This window comes from Gopherus flavomarginatus, chromosome 2 (genome assembly GCF_025201925.1).
Source record: "Gopherus flavomarginatus isolate rGopFla2 chromosome 2, rGopFla2.mat.asm, whole genome shotgun sequence".
Classification (NCBI taxonomy): Eukaryota; Metazoa; Chordata; order Testudines; family Testudinidae; genus Gopherus; species Gopherus flavomarginatus.
Genome location: NC_066618.1, coordinates 76,056,055 through 76,082,018, shown reverse-complemented (window position 1 = coordinate 76,082,018; position 25,964 = coordinate 76,056,055). Strand labels below are relative to the sequence as shown.

Genomic DNA, 25,964 nt, shown 5'->3' with positions numbered 1-25,964 from the left:
ATATATTTAACTTATTTATTGATTGATATAGATTATGTAAGCAAGTAGTTTCTGGTATTTACATTTAATTTTGCTATCTCAAATAAATGTGACAAAAGAAACATTACAGTAGATGGGAGCTGTAATATGATGGGGAGCGCAGTACGTGTGGAGGAAGGCGTACACCCTGAATGTTGCACTGTGTGTCCCTTGCTGCTTAAACACTGAACAGAATGAACATTTTAATGATTATGTCTGAGTTGACTAGATGGATGGGCTGCGCTTGGTGGCGGGGGGGAGGAGAGGATAGTTTTAGTTCAGCCACTGAGTTTCACTGACAATATTTAGTAAAATTATTTTTTTCAATCCAAAACATACCAAAAAACCCCGCCCCTCAAAATAATTAACCCTCTGCCCCAATCTGGATGCTGCATGTAACTGCACTTTGACACATGCGCTAGCTACGGAGGAGTTCCAGTGTAAAATTGTGTTAATGTATTTATTGGAGCAGGTTCTGTGCTTATATCTTGTGCAACCCCCACTGGTAGCACTGGAGGCAAATCAATGTGGAATGTGTCCAATATATTTAATGCCTAGTTAAAGAAAAAGTCTGACACAATATGTGGCATCAAATTTAAGCCTGGGGCTGTATAAAGATATGCCCTCAATACGCTGCTTCTGTAATACTAAGTCAGTACTTTTAGGGCAGAAGGGGTGCAACCACCATGCAGCACAATATAGTATATTGAGTGATCACGGCTACCTTGGTTGTGCACTACAACAAAAGTAGGGCATGAAGAGGCTGCTACAAACAACACGTATTCAGGGCAGTGCATGGGACTAGGTGCTAAGATGCTATTTTTCTCTATGTAAAAGTAACATACATACTAGGATTAATCAAAAGTAATATTTTTAAACGTTTTAAGCAATAGGCATTAGTACATCACTAAGCACACAATCATGCTTTGGCAAAAGAGAATCTGAGACAGTCATTACAGTGTCAATAAACTGATCTAAATATTCTGAAAATATACTTCTATACATAGACTGAAACATCCCTTCTGGTGCAGCGTAGATTTCTTTCCCTACATTTACGTTCCTTTCAGTATGAAGATTCTCTTTTCAGATTTATATTATATATATATAAAATGAAGTGAATGAAGTTACACTAACAGAACATACGGACTAACATTTTCCTGAAGATCTACATTTATAGTAAGCTAGAGAAAATCTGAAAATTATATTAGCTAGGACATCGGACATGAAGAATGACACTATGTCCTTACAAGTCCCATTATGCCTAAGCAGGAACTGAGTATTGCAGTGGTTTCAAATAACCAAGTGACCTTTCCACTATATGTGCTTAGATACCTAAGCAAACCAGGCTGAATTAAAGACAAAAAACACAGCCTTCACTTTGAATTTTCTTTCCTGTCATCTGTTTCTTTCACATGCATTACCTAGTGTATTCTGTATGCATGTTTTTATATTAACACCAAACTTTCAGTACTCAGTTGTTTTCCAGGATGCATCTAGGATTTTGTTCACATTCAGTAGCACCACATCACAAGCAAACCCATAAATAAGCCACTAAGGCTTTTTGGAATTGTCTTTAAAGTTCCTTTTTAGGAGAACTATTAAAATGAAATCATACAATAATAAATTCTTGCAAAGAGGAAAATAGCCTGGGAATAAAAATATGCCATGCTGTGTTTCTAAATTACCACAGGCAGCTGAAATTTGCAACATATTAGCTGAACAGGAAGCCAAGTATGTTTAAAAATACAATTGCCACAATATTATGGTCTCACTGGCATATCTGAACCCAAAAGTGACTGTTACAAGTTAAAATGACCAAAATGCGAATGACAAACTGTGGCAGAATCAAACCATTACATGTTTTATGGACAAAAAGATATTTTTGTTTCAGCTTTTCTGGTGTACTTGTACAATCCACCCCCCAATTGTTTTTTTTTTAAGACATTTATTTATAGTCTTGGGCATTTGGGCCTGTAAGCATGCAGTCAAGGATTATACATAATTCAAAGCTTAAGTTAATAAACTATGGTATGTGTTGAGAGACAAGGTAGGTGAGGTAATACCTTTTATTAAATCACCCTCTTGGTGTTTTTTAAGTTTCACAGAGCTCTTCCTCAGGTCATAGTGATATGCACATATGGCTGAATGGAATTTTTTTGCCATTTAAAACCCTTCGCCTTCTTGTAGTATCCATTGGGATCATCCATCTTCAAGGACTCCGTTCAGCTGCAAATGCAGTGAATTGTGGCTCCTGAGTCATTGTACAAGCAACAAGAATTGCCAAAAAAAACCCAGAGAATATTAAAGATATATTTTACTGGGAGTGAGAAACCACAAAAAGCTGCAGGGCTAACAAGAGTGGTGAAAAGCTCATTAAAGTACATCAAATTTTCTAACTGTAATTTGTAGCTGTTTATTGAATTTCTATACGAATAGGATAGAAAAGGAAAAGGGAGTGCAATAATTTCCATCTCCAATGCAATCTGAGAGGATATTAGAAAGAGATCAAAATTCAATGTATTGTGAATGCTGGCTTCCTTCTTCAGTGGAAATTGCTTTGACCATCATTATGATGTTGTATTTTATGGTATTTGGTTTTGATTTATAAAGCTCTAAATATCTTGGAGCCTTGCTACTTGAGAGACCACCTCTCTCCTTGTGCCATACTGACACACATGGGATCAGCAAAGGCATTGGAGCTTGCTCTCACTTGGTGTGAAAGAGAGCTGTCAGTCGAGTTCTCCGTGAGCCTAGAATAGGCTTCCCCCTTCACATCTCTAATATCTCAAATCTATTGGCTTTCAAGACATGCTGCACGGTGCATCTATTTATACACATTGCTGCAGAGGCACACTTTTTGAAGAAAATCAAATTTGGAGCAGTATCACGAGGGAAGTTTGGTATTATGTGGGTGATTTAATTTTGTTGTTGCAGTGTATAGCAGGGACAACTAGAACCTTGGATAAACATCCCTTTTTATTCCTCATACATCAAAAAAATTTGAAAAATGTATTAAACATAAAACAATGACATTACCTGTTTCATACTTGTCTCTTGTACACCCTGCCAGAGCAAAAATACCTCCAATGGTATCCTGTGTACCATGTACATTGTTCTTTCCTACTGACGATCTAAAGCACTGACCCTTCAAAAAGGCACACACAATTTCAGCACAGGACCAAGCAGTAAACTAGTTAACTCAGAAAACAGACTACTCTGATTTATAGAAATCTCTCATATTACACCTAAACGTATGGGCTCATATGGTTTCCTCTTACTGTACTTCATATTGGATCTGAAGGAATAGTCTTATGACTGTCAAGATAAAGATTTTTAAAACTTGTAACTACAGTGGAAAGGTTTCATATGTTAGCAGTAGCATTGCAAAGTCCAGCATAGCTTCTGCTAGTTCGTAACTAGAAGGCTTATTAATAGAGTTGCCAGGTGTCCAGTTTTTGACTGTAAAGTCCAGTTTAAAGGGGACTTGTGCAGCATCTGGTCAGTACTGTTGACTGGACACCGAAAGTCCAGTTACTGCAGTAACTGGCCTCTGCCACCTGGACAGCAGGAAGAGCAGCTGGTGGAGAGAATCTTAATCTGAGGAACCAGCTCCCGGCTCTGGCAGAGAGATAGGTACTGGTGATGCCAGGGGAAGCGATCCTTCCCGTGCGCAGCATTTGAGGAGCGGGGCTGGCAGTCGGGCTTGCCGCCTGGGATGGCCCAATGGGGCTTCTCAGCCCTTCCAGGGCCCTGACTCTCTCTGGCCCCTTACTCCAGGGATCAACCCCCAAACCCCGCTCCTCTGTGCCCCGATTAGGCAGGCAGGCTCCAAGTCATCTCCTCCCAGCCCGGCTCTGCAGGTGGCAGGTGAGTCCTGGCGGAAGGTGGGGAGCGAGCCTGTAGTGTCCAGTTATGGAAAGTTGGCAACCTTACTTATTAAGTTACTTATTTTACAACCACCACCCCCAAAAGGAGACAGGCAGCAATACACTGATACAACACCTTTTCTACATGTGGGGGGAAAAAACAAACAAACCATCCCACTGTATTTTAAAGATTGGTAGTTTTTTCCTTCTACATTTGAATCAAGCAAATTAAATGTAAAAATCTAATTCAAAATGTTATTATTTATTCAGCACAATACACAGGTTAATTAAAATTAATATTTTTTGTAATCGTGTGACACACTGGAAATCAGACTTAAGACTCTGTTTTCAGTAAATTGCGCCAAATTATACAGTGAGTAAGGTAATGTATATATGACTCTTCATGCTAACAGCCAGGCCCAAATGAGTGGCTGAAGAATACAGTGAAAGCTTTGATTCTTAATTGCCTTGTTTCTGTTGGCTTAAATCAGAAACTCAGTGTTACAGAAAATGAAGTTAAAGTAATTACATAAATATTTTGGCACAACATTTATATGTATAATCAAGAGCAAATCACATGAACAAGGCATCTACCTTAAATAAAGCTTTCTATACATATTTAATGTTGATAAACCACATGGTACTGGAACCAGGGAGCACAGTATGAACTACCACATAGCTGTTTGCTGTTGTATATCTGTATAATTCTGTTGCATGGTACGAGGTGATGGGAGATGGGGAGAAATATTCCAAATAATTAAAGCAGAAGCAGTGCATTACAACTCTGGGATGTGTGTTCCACAGGCCACCATCAGGGCTGGAACGTAGGCAGCCAGAACTTGTGGTTAGAGTAGGGCAGGGCACCAGGTCACAATGCCAGACAGGGTTCAGAACTAGGCCAAAGTCTCCTGCCGTGGAGGGAGCGGGGAAGGAGAGGGGCATGACATAACATAGGACTGCCACTCTTGCAGGACCCAGGGGAGCATAATACAATCATTTGGAAACATGACTTCATCCCAGGTGTAGTGCAGCTCTTCATTTATGATGACCATTGGGCAGAATCCCAGAGGCAGAATGGATCAGTGTGTATAGATCCTAGCGGAGAGCTGCATTAAGGATGTTCTGAGGTGAAGAATGCGGGCCCGTAGCTGCCTGAGGCATCGTGGGTCAGTACCCTATTCTCCCTTTTGGGACAGGGTGTCCGCCTTGCCAGTTTTGGTCCCGAATAATGGCAAAGTTGAATTGTGAGACGAACAAGGCCCATTGGAGCTGCCACTAGTTCAGGACTTTGGCCCTGCATAAGCGCTTCAGGTTTTTATGGTCGGTAAACACTTGGACAAGATGATGAGTCCCTTTCTAAACAATGTCACCACTCTAAAGAGGCAGACTTAATTACCAGAAGTTCTTTATCCAGGATCTTGTAGCTTTGTTTGGTGGGGCTACGTTTTCTTGAATAATAGGCATGAGTGCAATACTTGCTCAGATCCAGGTCTTTGGGAGAGAATTGCCCCATCGCTATATTGAAGGCATCAGTTTTCACTCCAAAACCATGTGTGGGATCAGGATGGGCCAATAGGAGAGCAGTGAAGGCAAGCTTCACCAGTTCAAATGCATGCTGGGCCTCGGGGGGACCAACAGAACTGGGCTTTTTTTTCCTGGAGTAAAGTGGTGCGGGATTTGGTTTGGATTAAAAAGAAAATTGGAATGAAATCTTGACAAAAATTTCAAAAACCCAGAAAACACTGGACGTTGCATGTATTGCAGGAAGCTGTTCAGTCACAGACAGCTTGGATCTTGCATGGGTCCATCTTGATTCCTTCTGAGGACAGGATAAAGCCAAAGAATTCTGTGAAGATCTGGTTAAAAGCACAAATTTTCAAGTGTGGCATAGTGACCACTTCCTGCACCAGGACCACACCCTTGAGGATTACTGTGTGGTCCATACAAGTTGTCAGGGCTGGATTGTAGGCAAATGGGCATAGTGGTTAGTATAGGGTGGGGACTAAGTCCCCACTCCAGCTGGGGTTCACAACCAGAAGGTTAGGAGCCAAGGTCAGGAACCACAAGTTAGATGCTAGGAATCAGGCTGAGTTAGGAAACCAGAAGGCCAGGACCCAGAAACAAAAGCAGGTAGTGCTGGCTAAGCAGTCCAAAACCTGGATGGATGACTTCCTGTTCCTCCTTCTAGCGTAAATAGGGGGATTGGGCCAATTAGGAGTTTCAGTGTTCCACAAATTGGAGCCCAGGGGTGGAGGCTCCTAAGCCAGGCTTCAAGGAATTCTAGTTCTAGGTGATACTAGTAAGCTGCCAGGTAGAGAATTAGAGCATAACTACCTCCAGGAATCCTACAGACCTGGGTTCAAAACCCATGGATCATGACAGTCAGATGTGCAATGAGCTTCCATCTGAAGCTCCTATACTCTTCTGGCCAATTAATTTATCATTACTTATTGTAAAGTGCCAACAGTAAGCCTCACCCTGTACAAGCCACTAAGACAATCCCTGCCATTTTAGGAGTTTACACAAATCAAGGCCTAAGGATAGAGATACATATTTTGAGTGGGTATGGTGTTGGCATAATGACAGGTTAGTGTTTGTGGGTCTCCTGGAAGAAGCAGGTTTTTAAAGAATTTAAAGTGGAGTGGATAGGAGCTCTGCCAGTATTAAAACAATCACTGGAATGTCTAAACATTATAGAGGACAATTTCCTAATTCAAAAAAGTATTGCTACAAACACAGGGAAATTTGATATTAGACCTTATTCTAGCAGATAAAGAGGAGCAGAACACAGAACTAAGACATTAATGATAGCTAAGTTACAAGCTTATAATGTGCAAACAGAATAAAATCCAGGTGAGACTTTTTTTTTTTAAAATACACACTCACACATTGCTTTAATAGAGCCAGTTTCACAAAGCTGAAAGTGATTATGAGCCAAAACAATTGGAAGAAATAACTTAATCAGAAAAGTGTGAATGATAATTGGGAATCATTTAAGGACACCGTGCTAAATGCCACCCCGCCCCCCCCAAAAAAAACCACCACCACACTTGAGAAAGAAGTTGTGCTAGTTAAACAAAAACAAAATCCCAACACCACACACACAACATAGCAACCTGGTTTAGCGGGGAGCTGTAAAAAAATAAATATAGTATAACAAATGAAAAAAAGGGGAAGTTTACAGTATTGAATATAAATCAGAAGTCTGGAACTGTAGAAAAGTGGTAAGGGAAGCAAAGGGACACACTGAAGTCTATGGACAACGGAGTTAAGGACAATAAGGAGTTTTTTTAAATATTAGGAACAAAAAGAATCCTGACAATGATAACGGTCTATTACCAGATTGAAATGGTGAAATTATAAATAAAATCTCAGAACAGGCAGAAATTTTTAATCAATCTGTTTTTCATTTGGAGAAAAACAAGAGATTATGTACTCATCATATGGTGATAACACTCTTCCCATACCACTAAAACTCTGGAGGATATTACACAAAAGCTACTAAAGTTAGACATTTTTAAATCAGCAGGTCCAAGTAATTTGTATCCAAGAGTTTTGAAAGAGGTGGCTGTGGAGGTCACTGTACCATTAATATTGATTTTCAAAGTTCCAGAAGACTGGAAGAAAGCTAATGTGCCTGTTTTTAAAGAGTAAATGGGATGTCCCAGGTAATTATAGGTCTGTTGGCCTGACATCGATCTTGGGTAAAATAATGGAGTGGCTGATATGGGATTTAATAAAAAACTAAAGGAGGGTAATGTAATTAATGGAAATCAACCTGGCTTTATGGAAAACAGATCCTGTCAAACTAATTTGATCATTATTTTTTAGGAGACTACAAGTTTGATTGATCAAAGACAATAGTGTTGATGTAATAAACTTGGACGTCTCTAAGGAATTTGACTTGGTACTGCATGACATTCTGATTAAAACACTAGAATGATATAAAATTATCACGGCACAATTAAATGATTCTACTACTAGAGCACTAGGAATCCACAGGAGGCACTTCCTTTAGAAGCAGAAAAACTTCAAGGGTAGGGTGCAGACTGTACAAGATCTCTGAAAGCAGTAGGATCTTCATTTCACTATTTATTTTCACCATAGGAAGATGAAGTAGAGTAGCACGAAGAATTCTGATATGGAAACAGGAATAGCCATATGCAAGCAGATCTATGGTCCATCTACTGTAGTCTGATATTCAGTCTGACAGACTAAACTTGCTTCAGAGAGGTGAAAAAAACTCTTCCATAATGCATTTCAGGCATCACTGATAAAAAAGGAACACTTACTTACCCACAGTTAACACACAAGATACTACAAAGTTTTAATATAGAGGAAATCTGATCTCAGGTGCAGACATGTGGTTTCTTCCTGATCTTAGCTGGTGATCACTATGCTCTGAGGTCTGAGGACAGATGGCCCTGTAAAGCCTATCTTTACTAGTGTAGCAACTATGAATAAGTGAAATTTTTTAGTACCAAGTACGGGATAACAGATTCTACAATGGACTATCAATCTTCCAATACTCGGGGCCTTTTAACCAGACAAATTCTACTGTCACTTTAATATCTGATATGATCCTGACTTGCAGAGGCAGCAGCAGAGAGATGAACTCTGTGTAGTGACAATTCCTCAGCAGACGTAAGTTAGCTACATTAAAGTCATGGGGTTACACCTCTTGAGAATCTGACCTCTATGCTCTTAAGAGGTATTTTCCATCTCTAGTTTAGGAATTATAGATCACAATTTCAGTAATGCTACAAGGTAAACAACTTAATTAGGCTACATACAGAAGTAAGCTCCAGACATGCCATGAAAGTCACAGAAGAAAGTATTTTGTTATTACTCAAACATACACCCTTATCCTAAGGAAGGAGTTTTTTTCCTGCAGTGGTTAACTACCTGTAGATAAGTTTTTGTTGGTCTACTAATTGATTGCCTGAAAATTAACCATACAAGTCTTTGAAGCACTATGGTCACTGCTACGTTATTAAAAGCATCTGTGCAAATCAACCAGTCTCACTTCCTTTCATATGAAAGTGGGGGGGGGGGTAGTTAAATGTTCTAACAAGCCTTTGCATGACAGGCAACTGAACCATCTATACTCTAAACCCTAAAAAAAACACCACAACAACCCACACAACACACAATTCTGTGTCCTAGCCCTCCCTACTAACTAGTTCTGTATCTCACAACCTCCCCAATCTGTCCCTACACCCAACCCCACATCCATTGTGTACACACCATATCTATCCTTGCTCCCCAGCACACCTCTGCTCTTCCTGAAGCTCTGGAAGTTCCTCCCACCTTCCAGGCCTGGGGAGAGAGTTTCCAAGGATGGTTCTTCACCCCTACCTTTCAGATCTGGAGGGATTATGGATCCAGAAGGGGCCATTCAGTTCCACACCCTTCCCAAGATAAGTCTGCAGGGACAGAGAGGAGAGGTGGGAGGAGCAGAAAAGAGCCAATCCACTACTCACAAGACAGGAGGGGGCAGAGCCGAGCCACCCTGAGTAGATGAGCTCTTTCTGCTGCCTTCTCCTACCCACCCAAAAATGTGGTATGGGCTCTCCAAAGCACTCCGGAGCTACACAGCAATACAGTTGAAGATTATAACTTGTACTCTCAATTACCTCTTGAACCAGACTGACCACATTAAGGAACAGCCACTGTAATTTACAATATAACTAAATACATCACTATCACTTTCAATTTAATTTTTCATGGAATTGTAATGAACTGCTGACATATTAGGAGTATGTTAATAAATGGCTGGTGGTCCATATTTTTTCTACTTTTCAAAAGTGGTCAATGGCTTCAAGGTTGACAACCTGCAATTTATTGACTACTCTGCAGGTGGTTTCCAAATGACCTATTTTTGTCAAATGTCTCATTTTACATATTACTGTGCAGTATAACTAACCTTTGCTGTTAGCCTGCATAGATATCAAGAATACTGTGCGGTAAGTGTAACGGAAAGATATTAAAATCTAGAGTCATGACCTGTTTAAACAGTGTTGGCTTAAATAGCTATCCATGTTTGGACCTTGTGAATTTATTTTACTGAGGGCCAGTTCTCCCCTTTCTTTAAATATAAAGTTGGAAATAATTCTACTCTTTTAAATAGTGGATTCCCTTAGTAAAGAATTTAATTTCTGCAATACAAAATTCTACAGGAAGAGCACACAAATAGACATACTGGAGCAGACCAATGGTCCATCTAGCCCAGTATCCTGTCTGATAGAGGCAAGTGCTTCAGAGGGAATGAACAGATCAGTGCAGTTTCGAGTGATCCATTCCCTACTGTCCAGTCCCAGCTTCTAGCAGTTGGAGGTTTATGGACACCTGAAGCATGGGTTGCATCCCTGTCAATTTTGGCTAATATCCACTGATGGACCTGTCCTCCATCAACTTATCTAATTCATTTTTGAACTCCGTTCTAGTTTTGGCCTTCACAACATCCTCTGGCAATGAGTTCCACAGGTTGACTGCATGTTGTGTAAAGTAATTACTTCCATTTGTTTGTTTTAAGGACTCTCTGGAAAGGATGTTCAGTCACACGAACACATTGTCAAGCTGATTCTTAACCATTTCACTCCTTTTGTAGACATTTATATTTCTACAGAGGATGTACAGCTTTAAGTGCCTGCCCCAGGTGCAAGGTAGTGAAAAATTAGAACCTATAAGTTTTTTTAAAATAATTCTGTAGAACCCTGTTAGTTTCATCCCTATTAAGTTCTATAAGACTTGCCCCATAGAAGAAATAGTTAAAGTTATTTTGTCATTAGGTGCTGTAAAAGATATTTTGGGAAATGTCAAAAGTGATTACCACCATATACTTTACCAGAGCCATCACTAATCTCTTTCCCTCAACTTCTCTCTACATCCTCAAGCATGTTGTATGCATAGTTGGTATAATACAGTAATTTGGTATTCAGCAGTCAAAATAATTAGGTGATAACAAATAGAATCAAACATTACCTAGGCTAGGAAATTTCCTTCTATAGTACCTGTGCAGAAAAGTATTTTTTAATATTCTAAGTGGTCTTCTTTCTGCTCATTTTAAGATTAACTAAATTAGAAAACAACGTTCAATAGTTAGAGGCCATTTGTATTATGTTGCACTTATGACTTTTGCAGCACAGATTAGAGATCAAGATCATTGTAGTTTCCCCTCATACTTGTAAAAGAAATCCAGGACTGTATCACTCAGGCATAGAAAAAAAGACGGTTACTCACCTTTGTAACTGTTGTTCTTCAAGATGTGTTGCTCATATCCATTCCAATTATGTGTGCGCGCACCGCGTGCACGCTTGTTGGAAGATTTTTACCCTAGCAACACACCGTGGGTCGGCTGGGTCGCCCCCCTGGAGCGGCGCTGCTATAGCGCCGGATATATACCCCTGCCGACCCAACGGCCCTTCAGTTCCTTCTTGCCAGCTACTCCGACAGTGGGGAAGAAGGGCGGGTTTGGAATGGATACGAGCAACACATCTCGAAGAACAACAGTTACAAAGGTGAGTAACTGTCTTTTCTTCTTCGAGTGCTTGCTCATATCCATTCCAATTAGGTGATTCCCAAGCCTTACCTAGGCAGTGGGGTCGGAGTGAGACATTGCAGAATGCAAAACTGCTGAGCCAAAGGCTGCATCGTCTCTGGACTGCTGAACCAATGCGTAATGTGAGGCAAAGGTGTGAATCGATGACCAGGTAGCAGCGCGACATATTTCCTGGATGGGGATATGGGCCAGGAAAGCGGCAGATGAGGCTTGCACCCGAGTAGAATGAGCGGTGAGATGGTTAGCCGGAATGTGAGCCAATTCATTGCATGTTCGGATGCAGGATGTCACCCAAGATGAAATTCTTTGGGAAGACACTGGCATGCCTTTCATCCGGTCTGCCACCGCTACAAAGAGCTGAGGCGAACGTTGGAAGAGTCTGGTCCTCTCGATATAAAAGGCGAGAGCCCTGCCGACATCCAAGGTATGCAGTTGTTGTTCCCAACGTGATGAGTGCGGCTTTGGGAAAAAGACTGGGAGAAAGATGTCTTGATTGACATGAAAGGCAGACACCACCTTAGGGAGGAATGAGGGGTGCGGTCGCAGCTACCTTGTCCTTGTGGAATACCATATACGGGGGATCCGCTGTCAAAGCCCGAAGCTCCGATACTCGTCTTGCCGAGGTGATAGCGACAAGGAAGGCTGTCTTCCAGGAGAGGTACAGCAGCGAGCAGGTGGCCAGAGGCTCAGAAGGGGCACCCATAAGCTTGGCTAGCACCAGGTTTAGATCCCAGGTAGGGGTCGGGCGTCTGACTTGAGGGTACAACGCTCAAATCCCTTAAGGAACCTGGAAACTATGGGGTGAGAAAAGATTGAACTGCCACTTTCCCCCGGGTGGAAGGCGGAAATAGCTGCCAGATGCACCTTTATAGAAGAGACCGCCAGGCCCTGCTCTTTCAGGGACCATATGTAATCCAGGACAGTGGGGACAGATACCTGTCCGGGGACTAAGTTACTCTGAGCGCACCAGTAGGAGAAACACTTCCACTTGGAGAGATATGTAGTCCTCGTGGAAGGCTTCCTACTGCCCAAGAGCACCTATTGTACCGAGGCAGAGCAACGCAACTCAGACTGGGTCAACCACACAGCAGCCATGCTGTGAGATGAAGGGATTGCAGGTCCGGATGGTGAAGCCTGCCGAAGTCCTGTGTTATGAGGTCCAGCCAGAGCGGCAGGGAGATCGGGTCTGCCACTGAGAGGTCGAACAAGAGGGTGTACCAATGCTGCCTTGGCATGCTGGAGCAATGAGGATCAGGTGGGCTCTGTCCCTGCGGAGCCTGAGTAGGACTCTGTGGACGAGTGGAAACAGTGGGAAGGCATAAAGTAGGTGCCTCTTCCACAGGATCAGGAATGCGTCTGAGAGGAAGCCCGGGGAGCGTCCTTGGAAGGAGAAGAACACCTGGCATTTCCTGTTCTTTTGAGAGGCAAAGAGGTCTATGTGGGGAAAGCCCCACCTCCGGAAAACAGAATGGATAACGTCTGGGCGTATCAACCACTTGTGAAACAGGAAGAACCTGCTGAGGTGATCTGCCAGAGTGTTCTGGACTCCTGGGAGAAAAGACACTACCAAATCGATAGGAGTGGGCTATGCAAAAGTCCCAGAGGCGAATGGCTTCTTGACAAAGGAGGGAGGAGCGTGCTCCACCCTGCTTGTTTATGTAAAACATGGCCATTGTGTTGTCTGTGAACACTGATACACAACGGCCTTGTAGATGGTCCTGAAACACCTGGCATGCTAGATGGACTGCTCTCAGCTCTCTCATGTTGATGTGCAGGGTCAGCTCTTGGGGCAACCAGAGGCCTTGAGTGTGAAGGCTCCCAAGGTGGGCACCCCAACCCAGAGATGACGCGTCTGTGGTTAGGGCCACCGAGAGTTGCAGTGCGTGGAATGGCCTCCCTGCGCAAACCAGAGAGGGGTCTAACCACCAAGTGAGGGAGTCGAGAACCTTCCTGGGTATAGTGAGCACCGAATCCAGACTGTATCTGTGTGGACGGTATATTGAAGCAAGCCAGGTTTGGAAGGGACGGAGACGTAGACTCACGTACTTGGTCACAAAGGTGCAGGAGGGCATGTGACCTACTAGGCCGAGGCAAGTGCGCACCGACATTGTCAGAAAGGATTGAAGACTTCGAATTATTGAAGCCATTGTTTGAAAACGCGACTGGAGGAGGCAGGCTCTGGCCAGATTGGAGTCCAAAACAACTCTGATGAAGTCTATTCTCTGCATGGGTGTCAGAGTAGACTTTTCTGTGTTGATCATGAGGCCGAGGCTCCCGAAGAAGTCTCTGACGATGCACAGGTGCTGCGATACTTGTGACTGGGAAATCCCTCGAATGAGCCAATCGTCGAGATATGGGTAGACATGTATTTGATGACGCCGGAGGGAGGCGGCTACTACAGCCATGCATTTGGTGAAGACCCTTGGAGCTGTAGAAAGGCCAAAGGGAAGAACCGTGAACTGAAAGTGTTGGTGGTTGACCACAAAACGGAGGTACCATCTGTGTGGTGGTGGATAAATGGCGATGTGGATATAAGCGTCCTTCATATCGAGGGCAGCATACCAGTCTCCCGGATCCAGGGATGGGATGATGGTCCCCAGAGATACCATGCGGAACTTCAGCTTTATCAATTTGTTGAGTTCTTGCAGGTCTAGGATCGGTCGTAGACCTCCCTTTGCCTTGGGGATTAAGAAGTAGAGGGAATAGAACCCCTTGCCCCTCATATCTTTTGGCACCTCCTCTATGGCTCCCAGTTTTAGGAGTGCCTGGACCTCTTGTAAGAGTACTTGCTCGTGAGAGGGGTCCCTGAAGAGGGATGGGTAGGGAGGGTGGGGGAGGGTTGAAACAAACTGGAGGTGGTATCCCGTTTCCACCGTGCGGAGGACCCAATGATCTGAGATTAGCTGGGACCAGGCAGGGAGGAAATGGGAGAGGCAGTTGAAAAAGGAAGAAGGAGGATCCGGCAGGATAACTGGTGGGCCGTCCTCGGGCATCCCATCAAAAGTTTTGCTTCGGCCCCATTGGTGGTTTAGGAGGCACTTGACTTTGGGTTCCTTGAGGACCAGACTGCCTCCGCCGATTCCCCCTGCCACACCTTCTGGTAGCGTCCTGACTGGGGCTGGGGCCGGAAGGACCTTCGTTGGGTCACTGGCGTGTGCATACCCAGCAAGCGCATTATGACCCGATTGTCTTTCGGACTTTGCAACCTGGGGTCGGTTTTGTCTGAGAAAAGGCCTTGGCCCTCGAAGGGTAAATCCTGAATGGTCTGTTGCAATTCAGGGGGAAGGCCTGAAGCCTGGAGCCAGGAGATACGCCTCATTGTTACTCCGGATGCCAGAGTTCTGGCAGCTGAGTCCACTGCATCCAGAGAGGCCTGGAGGGAGGTTCTTGCTACCTTTTTACCCTCTTCAAGCAGGACCGTAAACTCTGGAGGGACTTCTGGGGAAGAATCTCCGTAAACTTCCCCACGGACACCCACGTATTAAAGTTATACCGACTTAGGAGGGCTTGTTGGTTTGCCACCCTAAGTTGGAGGCCCCCAGCCGAGTATATTTTACGGCCTAGGAGGTCCATGCGTCTAGCCTCCTTCGCCTTAGGAGCCGATGCTTGCTGGCCATGACACTCCCGTTCGTTCACCGATTGGACAACCAGAGAGCAGGGAGGTGGGTGGATGTAGAGATATTCGTACCCCATTGAGGGGACCATATTTCCTCTCTATTCCCCTAGCTGTAGGTGGAATTGAAGATGGGGATTGCCAAATGGTGTCCGCATTGACTTGTATAGTGCGCATGAACGGGAGAGCCACTCTAGTAGGTGCATCAGCCGATAAGATGTCCACGACTGGGTCCTTTATTTCAGTGACCTCCTCCATCTGCAAGTTCATATTCTGGGCCACCCGCCTCAAGAGGTCTTGATGGGCCCTGAGATCAATTGGTGGAGGGCCTGAGGAGGATGTTCCTGCTACCGCCTCATCAGGTGAGGAGGAGGAGAGGCCCGGGACCAATGGGTTCTGAGGTGGGTCGTGCACTTGAGGGGTGTCATCTGCATCACGTGGAACCTCGGTGACTGCAGAGGGAATTGGAGCCTCGTCCGTGCCCATGGGGGAGGGCGGCTCACTGTCGCCTCTGGTACCCGGTGTTCTGACGGGGCCGAGTGTTGAACCACTGATGGGACACCTTGGGCCTGGTGGTATGCCCATGGTGTCCAGAAGGACCAGTGATGAGGCCCTTGTTTGTGGCTTTATCTCTCCGGATATTGGCTTGGGACGTCAGAGTCACCCTCCTGATGGTAGAATGCACTGCCAGCCTGAGACAATACTGATGTGTGTCTCGAAGGCCACGGTGGTGACGAGAGACCCTGGGAGGGCGCCACTGTTCTTGACGCTCGATCCCGGGACAGTACCAGGGAGCGGTACCAGGAGCTATAGCGGTACTGCGAGCGAGACTGGGACCTTCTACTATACCGGTGCCGGGAGGTCGACCAGGATCTTGAGTCCGTTTGCCTGGAGTGACTGTGGGATACATGGTACCGAGATCGGTGCCTACAGCCAGATCGGTACCGGGAGTATCTGTCTGGTGAACGAGATGTTGAATGTCGCTGCGAGTGCGACCGGTACCGCAATGGAGAGCAGTGCCGGGACTGCGAGCGGCACCAGGAGCAGGAACGACGTGATCGAGAGCGTCTGCGAGACCGTGATCTGGAATGACGTCTCTCTGGTGGACCGACGGAAGGAGGCCTTACGAGGGCCGGCTTGCCGATGGATTGAACAACCCGCACTGGCGGTGCCGGGGGTTGAGAAAATATTGGCTCCGTCATAGCAATGAGCTCCCTTGCCGTAGAGAAGGTCTCCGGTGTAGAAGGGAGAACAAGCTCAACCACAGCTGGAGCCGGGGAGCTGTCTGGCACCGGACTCAACGGCCCTTGTGGGACCAGAATCAACGGTGCTACGCCAGGTGGAGCTGCAATCTGCGGTGCTGGCGTCGACAGTGCTGCAGCGGATGATGGTGCCCGATGAACCGTCTTAGACGAGTGCTCCTTCTGCGAGGCCGGAGTTGGAGCACTTTGTCATTTCCCAGTTGGGGAAAGGGAGCGGTGCCGAGGAGTCGGTACTGGTAGAGCTCGGTAAAAGGACTCCTTCTTGGTACCGGAGTGATCCGATGCCGAAGGGGTGCTCCTTACTGAGGCACTATTTTGGGCACTCGGTACGATGTTGTAGGACTAAGTGCCGACTCCATGAGGAGCTGCTTCAATCGAAAGTCCTGCTCCTTCTTCGTCCTTGGTTTAAATGACTTGCAAATGCGGCACTTGTCAACAAGGTGGGATTCCCCTAGGCACTTGAGGCAGGAGTCGTGGGGATCCCCTATTGTCATCGGCTTCTGGCATGCCGAGCACGGTTTGAATCCCGGTGCCTTGGGCATGGGCCCGCACCGGGGTGGAGGAAAGGGGCTAATCCCCGTTCCCCCTTTCAACTATATACAGTAACTATGAATAGAAGTACTAACACTAACTATAACTACAAGAACTGGAACTATAAACATAGTAAAGAGCAAAGAACTACAAGAAGCTAGGGATGTGGAGATCAGCAAAGCAGCGCTCCACAGTTCCAACGACCGTCACAGGCGGTAAGAAGGAACTGAAGGGCTGTTGGGTTGGCAGGGGTATATATCCAGCGCTATAGCGGCGCCACTCCAGAAGGCGACCCAGCCGACCCACTAAGTGTTGCTAGGGTAAAAATCTTCCGAGGAGCGTGCACGCGGCGCGCGCACACCTAATTGGAATCGATATGAGCAAGCACTCGAAGAAGAAATTATATTTGCTAAAATATCCAGAGCTCTACACATGCATTGTCTCCATATCATGTTTATTCGTTTTTCCAGTTAACACAGTGTTCTGAAATCTGGGGGAATTAGCCCACCTCATTACATCTAATCTCTGCATAACAATTTAAAACCATACTATAATTAGAAAAGCAGTTCTAGGACCAAAGCTTTTTCCTAATGATCTGAGTATAGCTGATTTGCAGTGTATAGAGTCAAAAGGTAGAAGACTATAATATAGTTATTGTACAAACAAAACCCAGAAATTATAAATTAAGGCTCCTACATCCAGAGTCAAGCTGCTTTGCCTTCTGCAAAGCATGTACCACTTGTGCTCTCCAAAGTTATCACACTAGATCCAGGTAGCTATTCTGTTCTGACTACTTGTGGACACGTCTCCATTGGCATCGTTTTGGTGAGTGAATGAGAGGTAGCAGAATAGCCTTGACAGGATTTACCATGTGGCACAGAGAGAACAGTTTACTTCTGCATGTTCTCATCTATCCCCAACCCAGAGAAGCTACCAGAAGTAAGAGGCCTGTATTTGGATAGAGGTTTAAGTTTCTTTCTAAAGCTTTGTGACTGTTAAAACCAACACTGTAGGATGAAACTTGCATCGTGATGTCATGTGGTGCCATCAGCTATACAGAAGTGTTTTGCCAAGTGGCAACTCCATTTCTTTTCTCTTGTCTGCTAGTGTTTCTTTTAAAGGCATGGGGCCCTGAGCCTGCTCTCATTCCACTAACTTCAATAGGAACCAAGTGATTTTGCCCACCTAATGTCCAGCATACTTTAATGAGCCACTTATCACCTCATCCCAAAATATTACTCTGAAACAAAATGAACCAAGTTGTAGAGATGTTGAATCACCTCAGTAGTGCTGGTCAGAATAGAACAGCCTGCTCAATTAGAAGAGGCAGAGTGGTCCAGTGGATAAGACTCAGGAGATTTTGGACTTGTCTGCACAGATATTAGTTTGTGGCAAGCTGGGGTGTGAATCTACCCCACATCAGCCTGTCGCAGACTAACTCTCCATGTAGAACCTGCTGACGTGCATTAACAGTTCAGTAATGTGCTTTGATCTAGTCCTCTTTGAAAGTGGACTAGAGAGGATTAGATCAAAGTGCATTAATCAACAGCAAGGTCCACATGGACAGTTATCAACGATGGGCAAAATATTTTATAAGCATTTTGAAGTCCTGTCATCTTGCCTAAGAGTGAAAAAAGGCTGAGTCAAATTCTTGCCTTACTAACCAGCCTATTCCTTCTACTTCAGGGTGGGGAAGTTGGGTGGATTTGTTTCAGCAGTGTAGCCAATGGCAGCACAGGTGGCACCTCAGGCAGATCATGCCCTCAGTTACCTTAGATGAGAGCTGAGTCACCTGGCCTATTGCTCCTATCACTTCCTGAACCATTAAATGGCCTTTCGTAGAGACCGTCTCTTTTGCTAGTGACTCAAAAGAAGCATTAGGCAGGGAAAAATTCTTTATCTTCATTCTAATTTTCTACTCCCTTCCCTGTCCTCTTTACTTTTCTCTTATTTTTGCCATTGTTTTTCCCCTTTACCCATTTCTCCTCTGTGCACTCTCCACCTGTTACACTTCGGCAAGAGTGTCTAGCATCCAGTGCTAAAAGCATTACTAGTGAGGGAAGGCAGGTGCCATTGTCATTGGACATTAGGAGCACTGCTACTGACAGCTGAGCTACAATACTATTAACACCTCATGTCTAACACTGGTAGCATAGCTAAAAACTTTTGATGAGACAAGCAGGTTGTTCCATTGGGGACATACTAGTGCAGGAGGCTTACTCCAGAAGTAGTCCTACTTCTTGAAATAAACACTGTACTAGAAATCAACTGGGTCATCATGTCGGACAGGCATCACTTCTCCAACTGCTTGCTTCACCAGCATTAGTGGTAACAACCAATTGCACCTCCAATGGGCATGCACACAGTCTGGAAAGTACCATGTAAGGACTAAATTAGCCTCAAAGCCTCCAGACAAACTGCTGCAGTCCCACTGACACATCAAGAGATTCCACAGAGCTTGAGTCAGACCAGGATCCTGGAATACCACAGCCAGTATGACATATTCGGTCAGGACACATACTGCATGCTGTTATCACAAAGTCATTCCATCACAACACGACGTAATGCCACATTGTACTATCTGAAATGTATTTAATGGGACCGGTATCAGTCCCCTCTTTAAAATTAATATCCCACAAACTTATGGAAATCACTGTTGCCACTGAACCATCACTGATTCTAGTTGTTGAAATCAGGAGTGGTCTTAAAATGTCCCCAAGCAATAAAGACTTTTAAAAGTTCCTTGACAGTCAGTTTAATATAGATACACATATATGGATTTTTACAGCTTTGTAAGCTTATTGTTGAACTTCTGGAATCAATCTTTTTAACTATCCAACTATTGATGTTAGTCGATCATTCTGGCAAAATTTATAAAACAGAAAATGTGGCACACTTCTGAGACAGTCAGAAGAGGGCAGCCTTACACATCTTACAGGTTATATAGTCAGAAGGTGCATCTTAATCAGACTCCAAGGGCATCTTCTGTAATAAGACACTGGCCCTGGCTCCAGAAGCTAAAAAAGTACATACTTTGTTTCCCATCAAAATTATTAAACTTGCATTACCACTCACTCACCCAGAGCCAGAAGTTAAAAGGAACTTATTAAAAATCACTCTAGATAGTGCATTTGAGGTAGAGAAGTATGTTTCATCTTATTCAATACAGAATATAAGTACGTATGAGTTTATTACATTTGCACAAAGCAAACTGTGTCACTGAAAGTGGCATGTTTTCCCAAATTCATTGACCTGCCTGTAGAATCCCTTTAAATCTCTCACCCAATGTGCCATCTAACTTCATACACATATGGAAATTTAAAATGAAAACTTGGTGGAGGGAGGGAAGTTAATTTAACTTTTAACATTTCTTAGATTATCAAAGATCTCAGTTGGGTAGTTCTATTAGATTTTTGCATGGATTTTTGTAAGATGTATATGGAAAAAGCCTTGAGTTCACTGCACGAGGCTCAAGAATATACAGACAATATGAATTTGAACTTTAATCTTGTTCTTTTTTGGAAAACTGTTCTCAAAATGTTTAGGTAAACTATACATAATCTCTTGCAGGAGACAAGACAATATAAACCTATGATCCAATAAAAATGTTTTGCTGATCTCAAAACATGAGTGCACGGCAGCATCAGGACTCTTGAACTGAGCCATAGCACTGCCAAACATCCCACAGTTGGATTTTGCAAATACCAATTCCATTAAGCAAGTTTAGAAGCTTACTAAACCCAAAATACAAAAGACAAAGGTTTACAATAAACATGGATGAGAAAGAAAGATTAGAGTGCAGATGACAAAGGAAGAGAAAGATTACAATGTGGGAGTATAATGCAGGTGGAGAAGAATTACCACAGGCATGTTTTAATATAATAGGACAAGGTTTCTCCAGCAGATGCAGGATGGTCTAAGCATATTTTTAAACAATATTCCTGGTAGCTAATCTCTCAACTCTGCTAGTGCTTCAACAAGATTCTAATGCCACCAAACACTCTCTGTGTGCTTATGTTCCACTCCTCCCCTCTGCTTAAAAGAAAATCAAGTGTATAGAGTACCAAATGTGTTTCATATGATTTGTTAAAGGGGTATTCTACTCTTGATTTAGGAGCATCTCTCCTATTAACATTAAGAGGGAGTTGCACTCGTACACCAAGAATATTCATGGCTGGGTTTGCTCTGTGCACATCAGTGGGAATATGTTGACAACTTCCTGTACTTAGCCTCCCTACTAAAGGCACAGTCAAGGCTAACAGGTTCCGAAGATAAACCTCTAGCCACTATAAAAAATAAAAAATCCCCATAGTAAAACACACTACCTTTCAAATGAAAGGGAAAGGCAGTTCTGATTTCTCAGCTACTCAGGTGAACAGACACACAAATAATACACCCCAAGCATTGGGCTAGTCCCAACTTCAGCTTCATAGATTTTGAGGCCAGAAGTGACTCAAGTGGTTATCTAATCTGACTGCCGGTATAACACAGGTCATAGGACTTCCTTGAAAATGTGCATGTGTGCACTCCATTGCCACATTGCAGGCAGTAACCATAATCCTATTTGATGAGGAGCAGAGAGCAAGATTCTTCTCCATTTCAACAAGCATGCATGCTCATCAACAACAGAAAGCAAAGGGGATGGTGTGATTGTTTCTAATCTCTAGAGTACCTGTTATCTAGTCTCTTCTTTATACTGAAGTTTCAGGGCCTGAATAAAAATGGGACCCCGTTCTTAACTATCTCTACTTTTAATTGTGTAAAGCCAAATCCCAGTTGACGGCAAAACTAAAGCCACCTTGGGCATTTCCTCACTTCTAGGGGCATGTACTCGTACCTTTATCAAAACAAACCAGCACCCAGGTTTATTTGCATGAGGTCCTCCTAAGGAAAAGGTTACATTTTAAGCTGGTCAACCCTTCATTTAAGCAACCGAATTATGTTTCTGCCTACAGTTACAACAGTCTTTCCCTCTGTTCTACCAGACTGAATTGACTACGGTCTCCTCTCAATACTCAGGGTGGAGGGGGAAGACAGTACAAAAAAAAGTGAAGCTGCTAACAATTTCATCACTGGTTGGCTGCTGTCTCATTGCTTCCCTGCTCTTTGTATCAGCACTGGGTCTGTGTTTGTAGTGGGTCCCAAGTTTCCCTGTCACCCATCAGATTACCTCTCTCATTTACTGTTTTAAATGGTGCAAAACACTGGTGTAGCAGGGATAGTGACATGACTGAACTCAGTTGGGGATATAATCGCCTCCAAAGAGTGAGTCAAATTAATCACCAGTATAAGAAATATGACAGAACCGTCCTTCATTGCTGCTCCTTCCACCCTACTCAGAGGCATCTTAGAGAAGGTGACTCATAGCTGTGAGGACACTCCAAGTGATCAGTGGGCCTGTACACCTGTCACAGAAACACCATCAACTTCAGTGGCATTGTGCCTGCTTATGTCATCACTCAAATTGGCCCACTTGGGTCAAGCAAACCAGACAACTCTCAGAACCCACAGTTGATTAGTACTTAAAAATAACAGAGCAGCATAAGCATATGGTGCTTATCGTGTTCACCTACAGGTATTATAATATAGTGTGGTGCATGTTCTCCTCAAAAAGCATGTATTACCTGATGTGGCTGTGAGCTGGACCATCTGCTATATGAAGGAGCACCTGAAGTCTTGCTGGCTGTTGACCTCTGTAAAATAAAAATGCCATGCATTCAGCCAGAGCTCACTATAAATATCCATATATGAACTTAATTAGTGTCAGCAACCCAGATTTCTACAGAGAAAGAAAGGCAGCACAGTCAAGGGTTAGGGCATTGGCCTGAAACAAAGGAGACCTGGGTTTTAGTTCCAGCTTTGCCACCGACCTATTGTTTGACCATGGACAAGTGCCTTCGTCCTTCTGTTCCCCCTCGCAGCCTTAGTCTTGGTTATTTAGATTGCAAACTCTTGAGGACAATCTCTGCTTAAATAAGTATGTATACACTGCCTAGCATAACTGGGTCCCAATCTTAGTTGGGGCTTCTAGACACTACTGTATCATAAATAATAATAATGCAGAGTGCTCATCTATCTGATGTAGCCTTATGCATTAGTTCCCCTTACCTCTCCATTTCTATTGTCATCGAAGTGCTAAACCATGTCCAGTGTAACATAACTATAATAGCTACCTAATAATCTGATCCCAGCCATACTCCTGCAGAACCATCAGTATGTAATCTACATACACTGTAAAAAGCATGTTTTATTCTTTGAGCTGTAAACTTAAATGCAAGACTTGTGACATACAATAGATAAGTGAGATGGTGTACTAATTGCCACTGAGTTTAAAATTATTTGAAAAAGTATTACCTAACCAGCAAGTTGTCTGAGGTGATCTGATCCTTACCTGCTAAAATGATTCATCCAGAGACACTATTGGAGGTCTCAAGTTTTCTACCAATTGTGATTATGTAACAGCAAGTTGTTCTCTCTTTATACTGTATTACACTGATCTTAAGAAATGTTTTCATGCATAGGATCTAGCAAAAGTGATTCAGTCCAGACTAGAGGTATGAGCTCAGGTTTGTTTGTTTGTTTCAAATAATATAGATGGTTAATTTAGTGCTTTTGAAATTGAGGAACTAATTGCTCTTACAGGCAAGTGTTTTATCAGTGCATCACAATCCTAATCTAGACTCACCTGCTATCCTAACTTGGAAGTCTTTTCAGCAGAGTGTGATAATCATGCTGTTCTGTACTGGGACATTGAGCCTCACAAATAAGAACTATATTTACTTACATCCTTCCTGCATTCATGTTGGTACGCAGGGAAGAAACTACAATTAGACTTACTTTATTTACACTTGAGACCTAGCTTGAATTTAGGTCTCTAGACATGAAATATTAATTCACCAATACATTACATCACCAGTTAGGCTCAAACACAAGCTCAGATTTATGAAGGGAACATATATGGAAATTACAGATCTATGTAGAATTTGTCGCACAATACTCTTTGTAATTACAGAAATAAATGGTTTATGCTTGTAACACCTGAGGACAGAATAAAGATGTTCTAGGATATAACCAGTAGGTTTAAATTTATCATTAAAAAGCGACAAAAGTGTCCTGTGGCATCTTATAGACTAACAAACTTATTGGAGCATAAGTTTTGAAGTGGGTATTCAGTCACGAAAGCTTATGCTCCAATACATCTGTTAGTCTATAAGGTGCCACAGGACACTTTTTCACTTTTTACAGATCCATACTAATGTGGCTACCCCTCTGATATTTATCATTAAGTATTCTAGAGTGATTGTTTCTCATGAGTGAGAATGAGAAGTCAGAGTCAGTTGATTATTTTGCTGACTATTCCTTTTGATAAAAAAAGTCATATCACAAGTTTAATAATAATCTTCCTCTGTGGATTCTTAACTTCTAACAGATATCCTTAGACGGGCAGATATCCCAAACAAAGATTCAATTTCTTTTTAAATATAAAAGACTTCAAATTAAAAATCAACACATTTTGCTTTAAAAAAAGCTTTTACAGAACTCTGAAGACAAGGAGGGAGGGAAAGAGGGAGAGAGAGACCTAGTTTGTCTCTCAAAAGTAAGTTGAAAAATGAGACAATTACATTTCTCCAGAAGCTTATTTTATAACAAAAAACAATTTTATAGAAGCACCTTATGCTTTTCTTAATTAAAAGTACCCAGAAAGGTAAAAACTGTTACCAGACTAACTCTGTTCCTGCTGTCCAAATTTCTCAGTCAATAGCCAAGAGAATTATGTTTTTCTCATTTCCTTCAATAGTGAATTTCTTTCATAATCAGTAACTGCCCCAAATCCACGTGTTTCATAATTCTGTTTAAACAAAAATCTTCCTAGCACAAATATTAAGAAGAATTTACAACAGAGGCCTACTCTGCCAGACCCCTGTAAAGGGGCCTTAATGTAAATGAGAAAGAGCCTTAGATATAATCTGCAATGAGGGCAATCTATCACTATTATTAACTCAGCATCTGTGTAACTCTTATCTGGTTTAGTAAAACAAGTGTAGGGATGAAAGGGTCCATTTATGAGATATTGTATAAGGCTATCAGAATACAAAGGAATACTTAAAGTAGAGTGGGGTGGAAGTTCTCGGGCAGCATGAACAGAACCAAAGTGTTCTGCAGGAACATACAGATTCCATCGAAACTTTCAACAGAAATCAGGCAGGCCCAACTCACTAGGGATCAAGGAAACTCTACAACAGATAGTTTTGTAAGGCCTGACTGATACTCACTTTCAAGTACTCTCAGAGAATCCAAGTGCCACAGGAGACATTTGCAGGGCAGATTACATTCCCTAGCAGCTGTCTCACTAATTAATGAATTACAGCACTGAGCACCTAGGGCCAAGATCAGAATCTGGATCTATGCCTCTAACTCACCAGCACTTTGTGCATGCACCTATCACAAGGACAAAGACTAGCACAGGAGAACATGGGGTTACATCCTGCTGCTTTGTTAGCAATTGTAGCAGCACTTAACCTGTCTAGCATTAGCCCTATCTACTGCATTGGCTTCTCCTTGTTCTTCAGGGAAGAAAGCTTCATCTTGTGGGAATTTTCCTCAGCAACTCTCCCCTTCTGGGACGTTAACAAACACCAACTTCCAAAGCCTTCCCACCTTCTGCCTCAAGCTCAGTTAGTCCTTTGTCAGGGATTCCCCTTTCATCCAGGCTCAAAGTCCTTTGCGAGGCTTCTCAACCAGCAGATTCTTAATTGCTTCAGGTCCTTTCTTACCAGTAGGCTCTTGCTCCTTGCTGGTTTTCTGTCCCAGGCATTCTGCATCATACTTGAAAGCTCTTAGCTGTCTTCCTAGTAGCTCTCTCTCCCTAAACTGCAACTTTCCTTCTATTCCCAGCAGGCTGCCTGCCCAAGCCTATAACTAGAAGCTAAGGGGAAAGAGTCTCTAAGTGAATTCAGGCTGTCCTTATGTTCCCCAGCTGGCCTGTTCTGTAATCACATGTTCTTCTTCCCCATCCTTACTTGCCTATCCTGTTGGTATCCAGGAAGTGGGTGGGCAAAGCCCGCTCACTGCTAAAGGACCTCCCCCCAGCCTAAGGGGCGATCCACAGATCT

The 25,964-nt window shown here is 43.3% G+C and overlaps 1 protein-coding gene across 5 annotated transcripts in view; it reads right to left on the bottom strand.

Moving 5' to 3' along the window:
- The window catches only part of RBMS3 (RNA binding motif single stranded interacting protein 3), a 977,979-nt gene that overhangs the window by 792,019 nt on the left and 159,996 nt on the right, over positions 1-25,964 (bottom strand). For 4 of the 5 annotated variants that reach the window (XM_050938458.1, XM_050938456.1, XM_050938457.1 and 1 more), the window contains one exon: positions 22,476-22,544. The exons of the other annotated variant lie outside the window; for it this stretch is intronic. In XM_050938458.1, coding sequence (XP_050794415.1) covers positions 22,476-22,544 — 69 coding nt within the window. The remainder of the gene's footprint in view (positions 1-22,475; positions 22,545-25,964) is intronic. 5 annotated transcript variants of the gene reach the window in all.